Here is an 18,757-nt window from a genome sequence, read left to right as displayed (position 1 = left end):
TTTGGGAGGCCAAGGCAGGTGGATCACCTGAGGTCGGCAGTTCAAGACCAGCCAGACCAACATGGCGAAACCCCCTCTCTACTAAAAATACAAAAATTAGCCAGGCAGGGTGGTGCGCGCCTGTAATCCCAGCTACTAGGGAGGCTGAGACAGGAGAATCACTTGAGCTTGGGAGGCAGAGGTTGCAGTGAGCCAACATGGCACCACTGCACACCAGCCTGAGCGACAGAGCAAGACTCCTTCTCAAAAAAATTACAAAAAGACATTTCCACTAGCAGTGTATAACAAGTGTTTTCTGACCCCATGATCATAGAGATATCCTCCTATATTTCTAAGAAGTTTCACAGCTTTTCTCGTTTGTTCTAGAATTCACCTGGAATTGATTTTATATGCTTTATTTGAAGTTCTGTTTACTTTTTTCTGTAAGAAGACCCAGTTGTCCCAGCATCATGTATTCCACAATTTTCACCCAGCACCATGTATTCCACAATTTTCACTCTAATTTTTAGTGCCTTCTTTTCAGTTGGCACCCTTCAAAATGTGGTGAGCTTCTAAAGTCTCTTTCATATTCTCTTTGTCCCTTTGTTTTTGGATGCTTCCCCCACCTTTATTCTAATTTTAGTAGCATTTTGGAATTTTTTTCATTTTTACCACATTTAACTGGAAGTCATTTTAAAAATCAACACTTAGTCTTAAATTTTTTTTTTTTTTTTTTAATAAATAAAGATAAATCCAGGTATATTGAATGACTTGGCCAGATTCAGCATGGTACTTAGATGCAGTGACAGCCAAAGGAAACAGTGTGCATGTGCCCTGGCCTGTGTGATGAGGCTGGCAAGACTGAAATCATTTGGAAGCAAAAAAAGCTTCTAAGAGGACTTCACCACATGGTACCCTAACACTCAGGTGACACTTGGCCCATTAAGAAAAATGTTGGATTTGTTAGGCATCCTCTCTTTAAGAGAGTCAGAGAAATGAGGTGTAATTGGTAATTAAAAAGATTACTTGTATCATATGAAAATCAGTCTTAATACATTGTAGTTACTGTGTAATTAGAACTATTTTTAAGATACCAACTTAAAATGGTCAAATGTAAAGATTTTATTCTTAGAAATAAAAATAACTTTATGTAGAATACTCAAATATGCAAAATAAAATTTCATAATTGCCTCATAAAGTTAGCTTTACTCTTACTCGCCTAAAGTTAGATAGCCCTGATTATAACTTTTATATGATTTTTTTTGGTGTACTTTTTGTAACTAGTCTGTCTTCGTGGTAAGGAAAAATACATAGTTGTGATTTGAGAAGTATCTGTTTCCATGAAGCGTGCAGACTTGGATCTCATTTATATTTAAATATAAATTCTGTTGGATTGTTTTTATTGTGTGATTATATATAACTTAACGCCTTTCTATTTTGCAGTTATTTAGTTACTTCATTTAATCTTTTGGCATTTCATGATTTTCTGTAATGTCTTTGTACAAAGAAGTTGCTGCTTGCCGAGGGTTACAAAGCCACCTGTGCAGGGGACACGGGTGAATAAATACTCTGAATTTAAAAGCTAATGACTACTTCCCATTTTGTTGTTGCAGTGCTTTACTGTTTTGCCATGGGCTGTTGCAAAAACGTTAAAGTTCAGAATTCCTATTCTCTAAAGAAGGTTAAGTTTTGAGTGAAAAGTGCTAGCTTGTATGCCAACATGTTTGAAATTACACATTCTCCAGACATCCAGTTGATTCGGAAGTGATTAATAGCACATAGGCCTTCAAAAGGTCACTACGTAGTATTAATAGCTCCTTGAAGCTCTGTGAATGATTGTTTTCCTCTATTTAGTTGTGAGGAAATTTCATCCAAAAGTTTTCTGCCTGGGAAGTAATTGGATGAAGGACATGGGGATGAGTTAAAGATACTGCACAACTGAGGATTGATGAGGCTACCAGCTCTGCGTGTTTCAACCTTGTCATTTATACATATTTAAAAGCTGGTTTTGATGACCACGGTTCCATGATTGCAAAGAGTATAAATACCCTACATTTTCTTGATTGATGATTCATGTTGGTTGACGCTCAGTTCACTTTGTTGTTCACAAGAATAAGGTAGAGATTTTCTTCTTTTTACAGATAACGAAGTAGAAGCCTGTGGGTTCCTTCTAGTTAGTGATAGAGTTTGGATTCAGAGCCAGAGTTATCTGACTTTAAATCCCATATCCTTTATACAGAATTTTTGATTTCCATGATAGAACTAGGTTCCAGTTTTCAACTTTCCTGTTGTTCGGGCAAGTGATTTGATTTCTCTGCTGCTTTGCTTTCTCTATTTGTAAACTAAGCATACTGTGTGCATCGCTCTACTAAAAGTTTAAAGTGTTTTAAAATACTTTGAGATAGTTTAAAAGATTATTACCAGATTTTAATGGTTTATTGAGACAGTGTATGTTGAAAGCACTTTTTACGAAACATTGTATAAATGAAAGGTATTATTCTAGTTGAATTATTTATGGACAAGAAAAAAAGTGATAAAGACATTAACTACTTAAGAGTATTAAACACATTGTTGTCATACATGAGCATCCTTATCCAGTTTAAGCTTGTTAGAGTAGAAGTAATATACTTTTTTGCTCAGTAGTGTATCATTGGAATTGGAAAGCATTTAGTGAATGAACAGGTTACCCTTATTTTTTTTTTTTTTTCTGTAGATTCCTGCAAGCTGGACAAATCCCTCAGGCAAATATCATATTGGCATAAAAAATGGCTATGACTTCTATCCTAAGGCTCTCAAGGAAAGGATACAGGTAATGTACAATCTGGTACCAATGACTTATATTCTTCTGACTTGTCTTCTTCCTCAGATTTTATTCCTACTGAAGAAATATTTCATAAAATCTTATTAACTCTTAGTTTTTTGGGGGGTTGGTGGCTTTCAAACAATGACTGCTTAAAGATTCTGCTCAATGGAATGTCATCCATGTAAAGTCGTGATTCTTAATCTTGAGTACATGGATAAGCTTAGGGAATCTGTGAATACACTGAAATTATATTCAGATTTTTGTGTTTTTTTCTGGGAGATGGGATATAGCTTTCGCTGGATTTTTGAAGGACTTTTTTACTTGAAAAAGGCTAAAGACAGTGAATTCAAAGTCCAGACCACCTTTTCGTTTCTGTTCCTGTAGTTTCTGAGATAATGTCCCTCCCCTGTTTAACTAGCCTTCTTGCTCCTACTTAGTCATCATTTAGTATTAAGGTAAGTGTTAATCAGACCTAAAACTGCTGAAGTGTAAGAAGCGGTGGCTCAAGCCTGTAATCCCAGCACTTTGGGAGGCCGAGGCGGGCGGATCACAAGGTCAGGAGATCGAGACCACGGTGAAACCCCGTCTCTACTAAAAATACAAAAAATTAGCCGGGCGCGGTTGTGGGCGCCTGTAGTCCCAGCTACTCAGGAGGCTGAGGCAGGAGAATGGCGTGAACCCGGGAGGCGGAGCTTGCAGTGAGCCGAGATCGCGCCACTGCACTCCAGCCTGGGCGACAGAGCGAGACTCCGTCTCAAAAAAAAAAAAAAAAAAAAAAAAAGAAGCACCAGTGTGCCGTTAGAAAAATAAGAGTGGTAAGCAGAATGATAAAGAGCCTGCTTTAAAACAGTTCAGTAAACTTTCTGTGATAATGGAAATGTTTGAAATGTTCAGTTTCTGCTCTGACCATTATGGTAGTCACTAGCTGTGTAGCTATTGAGAATTTGAAATATGTCTAGTGTGACTGAGGAATTGAAATTTTATCTTATGTCATATTTTAAAATTTAAGTTTAAATAGTGTCATGTGGCTAGTGACTACTGTGTTGAGAATGCTGGTACAAGTAGCTAATACAAGTACCTAATACAAGTCCAGGGTTGCAGCTGTAAGATAAGGTATAATCTTGGGAAGTGAGCCTGATGAATAAGATGTATGGGCCCTTGCCTCTGTAGTGTTATTTCCCCAAGGGCCTGTGAAGTGTAAGAAGTTACTCAGATTACCTTATTTGTCAGTTTCTCATCATTCTGCAAAATAAGCAAGAATAATGCATATAACTTTTATTGCATAATATGTTATTTTAAAATTTCGGGCTGGAATGCAGTGACATGATCACAGCTAATAACTGCCTCAACCTCCTGGGCAATGCTCCCATGTAGTTGGGACTACAGGCACACACCACCACATCCATGTAATTTTTGTATTTTTTGTAGAGATGGGGTTTCACCATGTTGCCCAGGCTAGTCTCGAACTCCTGGGCTCAAGTGATCCACCTGCCTCATTCTCCCAAAGTGCTGGGACTACAGGTGTGAACCATTGCATGACTGCATTTTATACAGTTTATTAAATTTAATCAGCTGTGTTGATAGGATATAATTTAATATGCAAATATAGTGTTGTTAAAGTAACTTGGACTGTTCCTTTAGCTGTGTGGGGAGATACCATGAGTTAAAGACACTGGAGATAAGGTTAAAACCAATTTCAGTAATACAGAACCCTATCAAGTCAAAGAGGATGGAAAAAAATAGAGAGGGAGGAAATTGAGGAAGCCTGCATTATCTGTCAAAGTGCAGCTGTAGTCTTAATCTAGTCCTCTGCTAGGCTTATGGCATTTCCCAATTTTGTATGGGCCCAGAATACAACATTTTCTTCCTTTTAATGACTGGGAATTTAGTCAGTTTTCTGAGGTAGTACTAGGTATTCCTGGAGAAGAGAAGGTTTTAAATTGGGGAATATGACACATAACAATACATCTGGATATGTCTTGGTAAACTTCTCTTAAACCGTAGGTGCAATGAATTGACTAACCAGTTTTTAATAAGTGATCCATGGCTTTATCCTCTTCATCAGAAATGATTTTTTTTTCTTTTTGAGACAGAGTCTCACTCTGTTGCCCAGGCTGGAGTGCAGTGGCTCAATCTCAGCTCACTGCAGCCTTCGTCTCCTGAGTTCAAGCTATTCTCGTGCCTTAGCCTCCCAAGTAGCTGGGATTACGGGCACCTGCCACCCCACCCAGCTAATTTTTGTATTTTTAGTAGAGACGAGGTTTCACCAAGTTGGCCAGGCTAGTCTCGAACTCCTGACCTCAGGTGATCCACCCACCTCAGCCTTCCAAATTGTTGGGATTACAGGCGTGAGCCACCACGCCCAGCCAGAAATGATTTTTTAAAACCTCTCTATGAGAATTGTGTAGCACCACAGCTGTAACAACAAAGTTCACATACAAATGCCTGTCTAGGTTTACCTGAGCATTTGTCAGCCTAATTATAACAATTTTTCTCTCTTTGCAGAAAGAACGGAAGGAAAAGATCTGGGACCCTGTTCACAGAGTGGCCCTTGCAGAAGCCTGTAGAAAACAGGAAGAATTTGATGTTGCCAACAACGGGTCTTCTCAAGTTGGTGCTAGTCGATTTCATTTAAACATTACCCTAGAACCATATTCCCATAGAGTTTTTAGAGAACTAATAGACTGTTTTTCACAAGTTTTCTTTTTTCACAAATTTTTTTAAGTTAGTTAATTTTACTAATTTTTCCTTTATCCTCAAGTCAATGTACATGTGTATGAATTTTTAAAACTTAACATATAATACATATAGGGTAAAAGTACAAAAATTGTGTTTAGTTATGAATTCTCCCATGAAAGTTGCACCTGGGAATTTCTCTTGTGCCCCTTCCTCATCACTGCTCCCTTTCTCTTCCCAAAGACAACCACCGCCTTGACTTCTAACACTGCAGATGATTTTGCCTATTTTGATTTGTGTAAAATGGAACTATATAGTATGTTTTGTTGTTTTTTTTCTTTTTTTTTTTTTTTTTTGAAATGGAGTCTCGCTCTGTCCCAGGCTAGAGTGCAGTGGTGTGATCTCGGCTCATTGCAACCTCCACCTTCCAGGTTCAAGCTATTCTCCTGCCTCAGCCTCCCAAGTAGCTGGGATTACAGGCATGTGCCACCACACTCAACTAATTTTTGTTTGTTTGTTTGTTTGGTTTTTTTTTGCATTTTTAGTTGAGACGAGGTTTTACCATGTTGGCCAGGCTGGTCTTGAACTCCTGACCTCGTGATCTGCCCACTTTGGCCTCCCAAAGTGCTGGGATTGCAGGCGTGAGCCACCGTGCCTGACCTATGTATTCTCTAATTATATGTATTATTGTCACTTTTCTAAAAAGGGATTTCAGAATACTTCATTTTTCAGTTAATATGTTAGACCTCATGGTCCTTGTTTCAAAACATGAGAGGGTGTAGTCCTTGGTTCCCATATACTGATTTATGGAACTGATACTGATGAACTGATTATTTCTAAATCACCTGAATTATTTTAAAAGTAATTAAGATTTCTGGGCTTTATCCCCTGATAATTCTGATTTACTATGTGGGATGAGAAATAGCATCGATATTTGTGGTAGGCTTTACATGATTGTGATTTGCGTGGAATTTAGTAATCATTGGCCAAGATAATTTGCTATCCTACTAGTTTCTGATGTGACAGCCTCAGATTATCATAAGGACAAATAACTTGCTCAGGATTGCACAGCTAAGTTTCTGAATTGAATCCATATTTCTTCCCTCTAGGTTAATACTCACACCACGCTATTTATAGAAGGCAGATTGATTTTAAGCAATATTAGGTGCTCTTGATCAAAGACTGCTACCTTTTTCTATAAATTGCCAAATAGTAAATATTTTTAGTACTCTCTTATGACTATGCAACACTCCCCTTGTATCATGAAAACATAGGCAATATGTAACTGAACCAGGAAGGCCATGTTCCAGTAAAGCTTCATTTACACAACTTTGTCACAGGCTGGATTTGGCCCATGCACCATGATTTGTCAACCCCTGCTGGATCTTAATATAGTAACATAGTGAGTCTGGAGATATTATTCGTCTTAATATCAGTATTTATTTCTATCTCCCAGCTTATTTCTGTTTAAACCAGTCATTTCCCTAATTATTTGAGTACCTAACTTATTTTTTATATATACTCTAGGTTAGAGAAATGTTTTGGAGAGGTAACACATGCTAGTGCCAGTTGTTGTCTAGTTTGTACATTATCGAATGTAAAGTACTTGGTTTTATTAATGACCACAGAGCTAAAATAAGGTTTCACTTACCCCATTAAGTGTTTCTTTTTAACATAGCAGTTTCTAAAAGAGATAAGATGATTCATGGGTTTTATTATTTATTTGGATTCTTAAGAAAATAAATTTGAGATAGAAAAGGTCCTGATATAAAAATCTGAAAGTCAATAGATAACCTATTTTGTAGCAGTTTTAGAGTTGCTTTTGGAAATGAGTTAGATGAGAAATACGTAACAAGCATATCTTGGCTAAAGGGAATCACCAACATGTAGCACAATGTAGTTCCCAAAGCAGGCCTAGTGAGTGAGTAAATGAGATTGAGTAAAATAACTGTTGTTTAGATCTTTACTGTATGAATGGATATCTGCTTCATTGAATTGAATGACAAGTTGCATAGATAGAACAAAATTTTCTTACATTTTTTCAGGGTAAAATAAATTTACTATTGATTAACATTGTATCTTTTGTTGTATGTTAATACAACTTTCAGAAGTACAGAATGTACTAATGTTAATCAGTTTTCCAATTGACTAGGCAAATAAACTCATCAAGGAGGAGCTTCAAAGTCAAGTGGAATTGCTGAATTCTTTCGAGAAGAAATACAGCGATCCTGGCCCTGTATATGACTGCTTGGTGTGGCATGATGGTGAAGTCTGGAGGTAAACTTGATGTATTTTATAGATCTTCATTTACAAATGTTTTCTTATCTACTCTGAAAAACATTAAGTGCTCAGAGCTGCACAAAATTTTGGTTTATTCATGACAGTATCACTCAGCAGAATCATTTGAGGGCCAAATCTGGGTCGTTTTGGACAAGCCCCTTGAACTTCTAGTTATGATTTTTGACACTAAACCTGAATTTTATCTGATTTAAAGAAACCTATTTCATTAATAATTTATTAGTATGTTGGCCATCTGTATTTTTGTAAATGTTTTCTCATTTGTTACTTGAGATAGTGGTACTTACAGGGCTTTGAGAAAACTAAATTTGATGTTTCTAGATATAGTAAGCAATCAGTGTATGCTATTATTGCTGCTGCTGTTTCTAGTACTAAAACTGAAAAATAATAATAATAATGTGATTTATACCAAGTTACCTATCATGTACGTTTTTCAGTTTCTTTTTTAGTGCCTTATATACTGCATAGTGCTTCTTGGAGTTGGTTAGTCTGCCTTCTTGAGTTACTATCTGCATGAAAACAGGAAGACATGTTAATACACATATTTAGCCATATGTGTGCTTTAGGATTTCTGCAAAATAAAATACAGGGACTATTTCTTAAACTTGTAGTCAAGAATTACTTGTAGTCTGTGTCCCTGCTTATATGCAAAGAATTGCATCACAGGGTGGGGCAGATACAGATCATGCCATGACAGCTTCCTCACTGCTCTCGCAATTGTTTACCTTCACAATGCACCCTTCTCCCACGTGTGCAGGTACTAACTCATCTTTAATCAAAGGTATATACAATGTTCAGTTGAATGAGAAATTTCGGCTCAATTTGGGGACGATGGTGTTAATAAAATGACTGCTGCACATAACTTTCAATCTAGATGATATTAAATATTAATGCACTTTTATGTGTATTCACATATGTTGTTTTGATGTGTGCACATGCATGCACGTTTTGAAAAATTATTTTTTAGAGGCTTTATAAAGAATAATAAACCTTGGTACGTCCACCATCTGGGGTAACATGATACAGTCACACTCAGTGATAAGCCTTAGGTGCGTTTTAGTGTGGGGAAGGAGGCAAGGTTAAATTCAAGGAAAATGCTAAATACAAAACCGCATATTTAGGAAAGTATATACGACAAAAGGACTTAGAGAAATACTAAAATACTAGCAGGGATTGAGTAGTGAGGCAGTAGGTGTTTTCATTTAAAGTGTTTGCTCTAGGTTCTGAAAACACTGCAGATGACTTTGTCCTAGGAAAAGGAATCCGGAGTCAGGATGTTCAGGGTGCCAGTGTGTGTTTCCACAGGGTTTCCTTGGTCTTCACAGTACTTGATAAAGTGACTCACTTGTAGCAGTTTGTTGATAACTATTCTAAGGGTTTTGTTTAGAGTTTTTGAGTTAGAAATGAAATTTAATCTAACATTAAATGAAATAAAATCTGAAATCTTAGAATAACATTTTAGAACATTTTATTATAATAAATGAATATGGCATAATTATACTTTCAGGTGGTACTAGATAAAATGTAACTTCTTTGCATAATACAGTATATCCTGTAGGGCTTTGATCTCCAGGTTAGATCAAAATTTTTTGAAGAGAATCTTGAAGATCCCAGGGTACATAAGGTTAATCCAGTCCTGTCTGCAGATGTTCTCATTTCACGTTTCAAAAATGCCAACCATTTCCGAAGGGAGGTAAAGTGAACTGTTCTTTTAAGTACTTTGGGTTTTTTGTTTTGTTTTGTTTGATGACGAATGTCCAGCGGGTGCTCTCCCTTCCACATTTCTGCTAATTGTTAAGCGCATATCTCTGCATTTAACGGGTGGCCTCAGATGACTCTGCTCTGAGCATCTGTCAGGACGCAGAGCCTCAGACTCACTGTCACTCCAAATGGAACAAAAACTGGTTGAGAGAAGCAGTGTTTACAGAGGATTACATAAAGGAGAAGCTATTAGTTGATTTCTTTACGGTGGGTTTTGACCTTGCTTATGTCATGTTTCCTTTAGTTTCTTGATGAAAGCTCTATCTTCTTTCCATAGAAAATTGAGAGATGTGTGAAAAGGTCGAGAAATATGTAAAACAAAAGTCTTTCCTCATCATCCTCCCATCTTACATGTACCCTGCTCTGTGTATGAGCCTCATTTTCGTATCCTTTCTCTGTATTCTAACTACTACTTGAATTCAGCCAGCTAGACCTTCAGAAACTTATAACCTTGCACCACATTCATAGTTCTCCTGTCGAGTTATTTAGGGAAGTCAGTAGTAATTTATGTTTTGATGTGTTGGTTGTATTGTTGAGTCACTCCAATGATGGTGGTTATAAGAAACTGACCTGTGGAATGTGTCACTATATTTGCTGTGAGAATGTTGTTAAAGATGATGATTTCATTAATTCTTTAATCATGTGGCAGATGTTTATTGAGTACCTTCTTTGTATCAGGTTGACACTATAGAAGCTACTCTATGGACTCTAGACTCCATGGAAGCAAGTGTTGGGAACGTCTGAACCAGTCTAGGAAGCATTGAGAAAGATTTCCCAAAAGTAGCAATGACATCTTAAATTGAGACTTGAAGGATCATCACAGTAAACTAAGCAGAGAGGTAGAAAGGGTGGGGGAAAGATCCGGAGGATGTTGGAGGAACTGTGAGAAGTTTGGTGTGGCCACAAAGGATATGATGGGAGCAAGAGGTAAGGGAGGTGAGCAGATGATTATTAGGGGCCTTGCTCTGGAGTTTCAGTGTTAAGAGCCGTTGGAAGACATGGAAGGTTTTAAAAAGCAGGAGTCAAACGTAGAGGCAGAGCAGGCCATCAGCTCGTCAGGCAACAGAGGTAAGGAAGAGACAATGGAAATAGGCAGACACATTGTGGAGATGGGACTGTGCAGTTAGATGGGCTGGGGAAGGGCAGAGGGAGGACTTCATGGATGACTTCCAGGATGGATGCTGGCCGATTGCATACATTTTGGAGACAAGTGCTACTTTCTGTAGCATATGGAAGATTTGGCGACATGCATTTTACCAACCAGTCTCAAGCCTGATTCTGTTTTAATACGTGACTTGTTTGCTGTTTGCTTCATTTTCCCCATAAGTGTTTAGTTTCCTATACGTTGGTATATTCTGTATTATTTGAAATGACATCAGTCACATTAGGGCATGCATAAAAACAAATTTTTAAGAATCCTTTTTTCCAAAGTGTTGTAATTTGTTAATGAAATATGCTTCAGTATTTATGATAAATCTTCTCTCCGTGCTCTACCAATAGGCTTCCATTAATTTACTTGGCAATTTTGACTGACTTGCATAGCTTGTTAAAACACAGTTCTTGCAGCTAAAACATACTTACAGCTAAAAACGTAATATTGAACTTTTAATGATGTTCATTTCATTTATGACTTTTTGAATGTTAGGTGTATTTTGTTTTAATCAGGCTATCTTCTAAAGTGTTTGGAATGTAATTTAAAAACTAAAATGCTAGTAAAATGGAAAAAACATGAAGGAAGACAACCATAAAATAATGTAGAAAGTGCTTTTGTGAGAAATAAATAAAAGTCTGTTATAACTATAGGACTGAAGCTCAGTAAAATTCACCTAGTTTCAAAGAACTTGTGTAAACTGTTAGATTCTCGAAGCCATTACTAAAAGCAGCAGCTGGAAATTAGACCTAGGCCACGTGTCTGAACTATCCTAAACTGCTCTAAAACTCTAAGCCAAGTTTTAGCTCTAATTCTTAAGAGTTCAGGTGGTTTTCAACCTAAAGTTTTGTGAAGGACAGTATTTTTAAAGCACTTTGTGCGTGATTTAAGAACTGGTTCCTGTAAGCTATCTTACCTAATCCTTACTGCCCGCTCTATGAAACAGCCTAAACCAGGTAGTCATTGTATTTGTTATGGTAGAAGTAGTAATGTAGTAAAGTAGCAGAGAGACTGTATTACATGATTTTTAAAAAGATAAGAAAATAAATTTTACTGTCTCCGTTTCTCTTTAATTAATAGAGCCTGCATTGATTCTAATGAAGATGGGGACTTGAGTAAATCTACCGTATTGAGAAACTACAAAGAAGCCCAAGAATATGGCTCTTTTGGCACAGCTGAGATGTTGAATTACTCCGTTAATATATACGATGATGGAAACCTGCTCTCCATTGTGACCAGCGGAGGTATCCCATTTCAGATTGACCAATGAGATATAGATATATGAGGTGATAAGTGGTACATTGTAATAGCCCACAGCAACCTTCTAGAGAATTTTAAGCTAGAGATCCCAGCTAAAGGACTAGGTCCAGAATCATAAATGTGATTTAATTCACCTGCAAGATGTTGTTTTTTAAGGTCATAACCATATAGGATCCAGTCCAAGAATATAAGCATGGTCCAACATCAGAAAATCCATCAATAGGCCAGGTGCGGTGACTCAGGCCTGTAATCCCTTGGGAGACCGAGGCGGGCGGATCACCTGAGGCTGGGAGTTTGAGACCAGCCTGACCAATATGGAGAAACCCCGTCTCTACTAAAAATACAGAATCAGCTGGGTGTGGTGGTGCATGCCTGTAATCCCAGCTACTTGGTAGGCTGAGGCAGGAGAATCGTTTGAACCTGGGGAACCTGGGGGGCAAAGGTTGCAGTGAGCCAAGACTGTGCCATTGCACTCCAGCCTGGGCAACAAGAGCAAAACTCCATCTCAAAAAAAATCCATCAGTAGAATTTATCTTATGAACAGCAATGTTGCCTCGAAATCTTAACTCTTGAGAAATTCACCCATGAGTACAGAGAATCAGATAAAAGAATCCTCACTATGGTGTTGTGTGATTTCCAAAAAGTTGGAAACTAAATACCTATTAACAAAAAAACAGATTTTTTCAACAACTGTGTGTTATTCTTACTATCATACAGTCATCCTTTGGTATCTGGGGGGATTGGTTCTAGAATGTCCCTTGGATGCTCAAGTACCTGATATAAAATGATGTAGTGTTTGTGTATAACCTACACACATGCTCTCCCATATGCTTTCAGTCGTCTCTACATGACTTCTAATACCTTATAGTATGTAAGTGCTATATAAATAGTTGTTATACTATTTTTTTTAATATTTATATTTTTGATCTGTGGTTGGTTAAATTGCATCTAGTTGGTGTGGAACCTGTGGATCCAGAGGGCTGAATGTATTATATAGCAATCAAAATGCTATATGTATGAACCCCAATACATAAATTATATTGATGATAAAACATGTAGAACTCTAAAACATGCCTAATAGTACTGTGCAGTGTTTATGGATATGTGTGTTTGTATGGTGAAAATGTTAAATATATAGATGGAAAGATTATGCACAAAGTAGGATGATGGCTACTTCTGGGGGAGGTTCTCCCTCCTTGGGTGGGGGGAGAAAGGAGAATGAAGTGGAATGACTTTAACTCTTTAATGCCCCCCCCACCTCCCAGTTCATTGAGGTATAGCTTCGGTACAAAAACGTCACATACATACATGTATATACTTTGATAAACTTTTATGTAAATATATAAATATATCCAGGAAACCACCACAATCAAGGTAATGAACATACTCATTACCCCCAAAAGTTTGTTCTCTTTATTATCCAGCCTCTCTCCACCCACATCCCAGGAAACCGCTGATTTGTTTTCTGTCACTCCAGAGTATTTCACACTTTCCAGAATTTTATGGAAGTGGAATAAAAAATACTGTTTTCTTTCCTTCACTCAGCATAATGATTTTGAGATTCATTCATGTTATGATTATAAAGTTGGCTCTTTATTTCTGAGTAATAGTTCTTTATATAGCTACACCACAGTTTGTTTATCCAGCTTCCCATTGATGGACATTTAGATTGTTTTGGTATCTGTCGACATATATTTTTATTTATTTTGGGGCTGATAGCTGAGAGAACTAGTTGGATATGGTAAATATGTACTTACCTTTTTTCTTTTCTTTTCTTTTTTTCTTTTTTTTTTTTTTTTTTTTTTGGAGACAGAGTCTCACTCTGTCGCCCAGGCTGGAGTGCAGGTGGCACAATCTTGGCTCACTGCAACCTTTGCCTCCCAGGTTCAAGTGATTGTGCTGCCTCAGCCTTCTGGGTAGCTGGGATTACAGGCGCGTACCACCACATCTGGCTAGTTTTTGTATTTTTAGTAGAGGCAGGGTTTCACCATGTTGGCCAGGCTGGTCTCAAACTCCTGACCTTGTGATCCGCCCTCCTTGCACTCCCAAAGTGCTGAGATTACGGGTGTGAGCCATCATTCCCGGCCATTTAACTTTTTAAGAAACATCCAAGCTGTTATCTAAGGGGACTGTACCCTTTTCACTTCCACCGTGGTGTATGAAAATTCCAGGTGCTCCGTATCCTCAGCAACACTTGGCTATGGTCAGTCTTAATAGTAGTAATTCTAACTGGTGTAAGGTATTTTGGAGAAAAATCACATTAAAATTGTGCTTTCCCAATTTTGTTTGGGGAAAAAAATAAGAAAGCCAGAATCCGCAACGTTGGGTGAATGTTTTCTTGCATGACAGCATCTGGCTAGAGCAGAGGAGACTCAACATTGCTGCAGACCCCATTCAAAGCCACATAGAGATGCCTGCCTACTTCCCCCGGAGCTCTAACACACTATAGTCCCCAAACGTTAAGGCCCAGTGCCAGTTGTCATTTATCATTGTGCTTGTATTGTTTTTCTGAGAGTAGTGGAGTATTTCTCTATATTCATGTCTTTTAAGAAATCTTTTCACTAAAAGGCTAGTTTTTTGTTTTAGTATTACTTTATATATAACATGTATAAAAACAGTTACAAATCACAAGTTGTACAACTCTTCGAATTACCACAAAGTGGACACTTCTTTGTAACCGTAACTCAGGTCAAGAAATAAAACATAATGAAACTCCCATCATGGCCCTTCCTAATCAGTAACCTACCCTCCCACCTCCTACAGTTAACTACTAACCTGATCTCCTTTGCCACATTAGTTTGGACCATATGATGTTGCTCTTTTTATGATCAGACATGATAAAATAGTGCCAGTTTCAGATGGTTCGGTCTTTTTTTCATTTATATGAAATTTCAATATACATTTCTGTGTGTGACTTCTTTAGTTCAGCCTTATTTTTGTGAGCTTTATCTCATAGTACATAGTAGTAGTTTATATATATTGCTGTATAATTGTCAGTTCTGTGAATTGATATACGTGTAACCATGTACTATTAATGGATATTGTGGTTGTTTTTAAGTTTTTGAATCTTATAAACAGTGCTGCCATGAACGTTTTTGCGGGTGTCTTAGTTATGTGTGCACACATTTTTGTATTGTGTGTAGCTAGAGGTAGTTATGGCTGGCTCATAGGCTGTGGCAGTGTTCAGCTTTCACTTCAGCCAGCAGTTTGTGGTATGTACTTCCATCCACACTTGCTTTTGTCAGCCTTTAACATTTTGGCAATTCTAGAAGGTATGTAGAAGCATCTTTTTGTGGCTTAATTTGCGTTTCCCAGATGACGAGTGAAATTAAACATCTTTTCGTGTGTTTATTTGCCCTTTGGATATCTTCTTTTATAAAATGCTTTTTCAAATGTTTGAAAGGGGGATTCTCCCTTTTTTTATTGTGAATTTGAAAGATTTTTATATATTCCAGATATAAGCTCTTTGTCAGCTATATATGTTGCAAATACTTTTCCTTTGTGACTTGAGTTTTTGCTCTCCATGAACAGGGTAGCAGAGTAATGTGTATTCTTTTTATCATGATTAATAATGTACAAATTGAATTGAATGACCTTTCAGTCCATGAGAATGTTTTGTCATTTCCCCACCTTTATGTCTCTAGGAGCTCATGGGACACATGTAGCTAGTATAGCTGCTGGACACTTTCCAGAAGAACCTGAACGGAATGGGGTAGCTCCTGGTGCTCAAATTCTTTCCATCAAGATTGGTGATACAAGACTAAGCACAATGGAAACAGGCACAGGCCTCATAAGAGCTGTGAGTGTTTGTGAGTTGTTGATTCAGAAGATTAATGATTAATGATCTTGGATATTTTTAGGTTTGTAAGTGCTCCTGGTTTACCAAGAATACGTTGAAATATATATACTATACAGGACTTTGTTTAACAAAGCAAAAATATTTACTAATTTATTTTTATTTTTATTAAATATTATTATGGTAAGTTATTTGGCCTAAGCTTTGTGAAAAAATTACTTACTTCTTACTCGTCATTTCTAGCAAATCTCCTAACAAGCAATTTTGAGATACTTGAAAGACCTCTTAGCCAGCTTTCTCTAGCCTAAGAGGAATTTAAAACCTCAGCTAATATTCTGTACGTCATTTTAACGTAGGAAAGTATATTTAATTTTAGTGATTTCTTTTTTGAGACAGAGTCTCGCTCTGTCGCCCAGGCTGGACTGGAGTGCAGTGGCGCGATCTCGGCTCACTGCAAGCTCCGCCTCCCGGGTTCACTCCATTTTCCTGCCTCAGCCTCCCGAGTAGCTGGGACTACAGGCGCCCGCCACCACGCTTGGCTAATTTTTTTTTTTTTGTATTTTTAGTAGAGACGGGGTTTCACGGTGTTAGCCAGGATGGTCTCAATCTCCTGCCTTCGTGATCCACCCGCCTCGGCCTCCCAAAGTGCTGGGATTACAGGCGTGAGCCACCGCACCCGGCCCTAATTTTAGTGATTTTTTTAACCTAGGAAGGACCATTCCATTCCCTATACTACTCTCCCCCTCTAACCCCACTCTTTTCTAGAAATGCTAGCTTTTTTTTTTTCATTGACTACTTTATTATGTGTCTCCTCCTACCTTTTTGTGTTTATGTACTTATATGTCTAGGTATATGGTGATATGCCTGGAGGTAACTTATAAATTAGAATATGATTGGCTAAGAAACTATAGGATTATATATATGCCCTTATTTTACTGGCTAATCTGTTTCTATAAATTGTTGCCTAAACTAGACTCTTTAATCTTTTTAATAGATGATAGAAGTTATAAATCATAAGTGTGATCTTGTCAACTACAGTTACGGAGAAGCAACTCACTGGCCAAATTCTGGGTGAGTGTTCCTTGACAGTTGTTAGCCATAGAACCTTAGCCAGTGAAGAGCATTAGATGTTTTTCATAAGCGGATTGAATGTCACAGTGGAAGAAAGAACAGTTGCAGTGGTTAGATGGTAACTGTGTGTCTTGTAGGCCTCATGCCCCCATTCCTGTGGTCACATCTGTGATGATGTTGATGCCATTCACTGCATCATGCCTAAAGTCTCAACTCTGAGCATTCCTGTGCTGTCCTTTGTGACCCTTCCTTGGTTAGGTCTCCCTCACAGTTCTTCTGAGATGTGCAACCCACAGACTCCTCTGGTGTTTTTTCACTGTCAGATTCACTGCATCCTCACTTCTCTTCCCAGGCAATTTAGGTCTAACAGTCTATCCATCATTATCATTACTGTTGTGGGAAGTCAGGGACCCCAAACGGAGGGACAGGCTGAAGCCATGATAGAAGAACATAAATTGTGAAGATTTCATGGACTTGTATTAGTTCCCCAAATTAATACTTTTATAATTTCTTACGCCTGTCTTTACTGCAATCTCTGAACATAAATTGTGAAGATTTCATAGACATTTATCACTTCCCCAGTCAATACTCTTGTGATTTCCTATGTCTGTCTTCAATCTCTTAATCCTGTCATCTTAATAAATTGAGGATGTATGTCACCTCAGGACCCTGTGACGATTGCATTAACTGTACACGTTTTTCATAAAGCATGTGTGTTTAAACAGTATGAAATCTGAGCACCTTGAGAAAAAACAATATGAAATCTGGGCACCTTGAAAAAAGAACAGGACAGGATAACAGCAATGTTCAGGGAACAAGGGAGATAACCATTAGGTCTGGCTGCCTGAAAGCCAGGCAGAACAGAGCCGTGTTTCTCTTCTTTCAAAAACGAATAGGAGAAATATCGCTGAATTCTTTTTCTCAGCAAGGAACAGCCCTGAGAAAGAGAATGTGTTCCTGGGGGGAGGTCTCTGAAATGGCCACTCTGAGAATGTCTGTCTTATACGGTTGCAGATAAGGGATGAAATAAGCCGGGGCCCTGTCTCCCGTAGTGCTCCCAGGCCTATTAGGATGAGGAAATTCCCACCTAATAAATTTTGGTCAGACTGGTTGTCTGCTCTGAAACCCTGTGTCCTGATAAGATGTTATCAATGACAGTGCGTGCCCAGTGGGACATGAAACTTCATTAGCATTTTTAATTTTGCCCTGGTCCTGTGATCTCGCCCTGCGTCCATTTGTCTTGAGGTATTTTATTACCTTGTGAAGCATGTGATCTCTGTGACCCACACCCTATTCGTACACTCCCTTCCCTTTTGAAAATCTCTAATAAAAACTTGCTGGCTTCGCAGCTTGGGGGGCATCACGGAACCTGCCGATGTGATGTGTGCCCAGATACCCAGCTTTAAAATCTCTCTCTTCTGTACTCTTTCCCTTTATTTCTCAGACCGACCGACATTTAGGGAAATAGAAAAGAACCTATGTTGAACTATTGGGGTGGGTTCCCCGGATACCTGACGCACCAATGTGGTTTTTTCTTTTTCCCAAGTGCATGTGGGAACCCAGTTCCCTCTGAAGCCATCCCCAGTTGTATATACATACCCAACAGACCCCCAGAATTGCTAAAATTTTGCTGTTCTCTTTAGTGACTTGCATCTCATCGGCAAAACTTATTGTTGGTGTCATATATTCACTGACTCGGTCAGTTTTCACATCTCCTCAATCCATTCGAGTGTGTTTAGGATGTACCCCCACTCCCCTCCTTCCTTGTTGCCTTCATTGTCTTTTTGCTGCCGAATCGTGTCATGGCCTTGACCTTAATGTTACCTTCCTTTTTTTTCTTCATATTAGTAGCTATTTGAAATTACCTTGAGTATTTACTTACTTATTGATCATCTCTCCCCCATTCTCATCACCAAGCTATCATCTGGTTTTTGAGACATCACTTTACCGTCCTTGTAACATG

General features: G+C 38.1%; 1 protein-coding gene across 7 annotated transcripts in view; it reads left to right on the top strand.

Annotated features, from left to right (window-relative positions):
* LOC105485364 (tripeptidyl peptidase 2) overlaps positions 1 to 18,757 on the top strand; it is an 84,707-nt gene that overhangs the window by 15,040 nt on the left and 50,910 nt on the right. For all 7 annotated transcript variants that reach the window (XR_011614615.1, XM_011747656.2, XM_011747655.2 and 4 more), the window contains exons 3-8: positions 2,693 to 2,788; positions 5,288 to 5,392; positions 7,611 to 7,735; positions 11,748 to 11,911; positions 15,572 to 15,726; positions 16,718 to 16,794. Coding sequence is in view for 6 of the 7 variants with exons in the window: in XM_011747656.2 (XP_011745958.1) it covers positions 2,693 to 2,788; positions 5,288 to 5,392; positions 7,611 to 7,735; positions 11,748 to 11,911; positions 15,572 to 15,726; positions 16,718 to 16,794 (722 nt within the window). In the remaining variant the exon portion in view is untranslated. The remainder of the gene's footprint in view (positions 1 to 2,692; positions 2,789 to 5,287; positions 5,393 to 7,610; positions 7,736 to 11,747; positions 11,912 to 15,571; positions 15,727 to 16,717; positions 16,795 to 18,757) is intronic.

This window comes from Macaca nemestrina, chromosome 16 (assembly GCF_043159975.1).
Source record: "Macaca nemestrina isolate mMacNem1 chromosome 16, mMacNem.hap1, whole genome shotgun sequence".
NCBI classification, from domain to species: Eukaryota; Metazoa; Chordata; class Mammalia; order Primates; family Cercopithecidae; genus Macaca; species Macaca nemestrina.
This window is presented reverse-complemented; position numbering and strand designations above follow the sequence as displayed.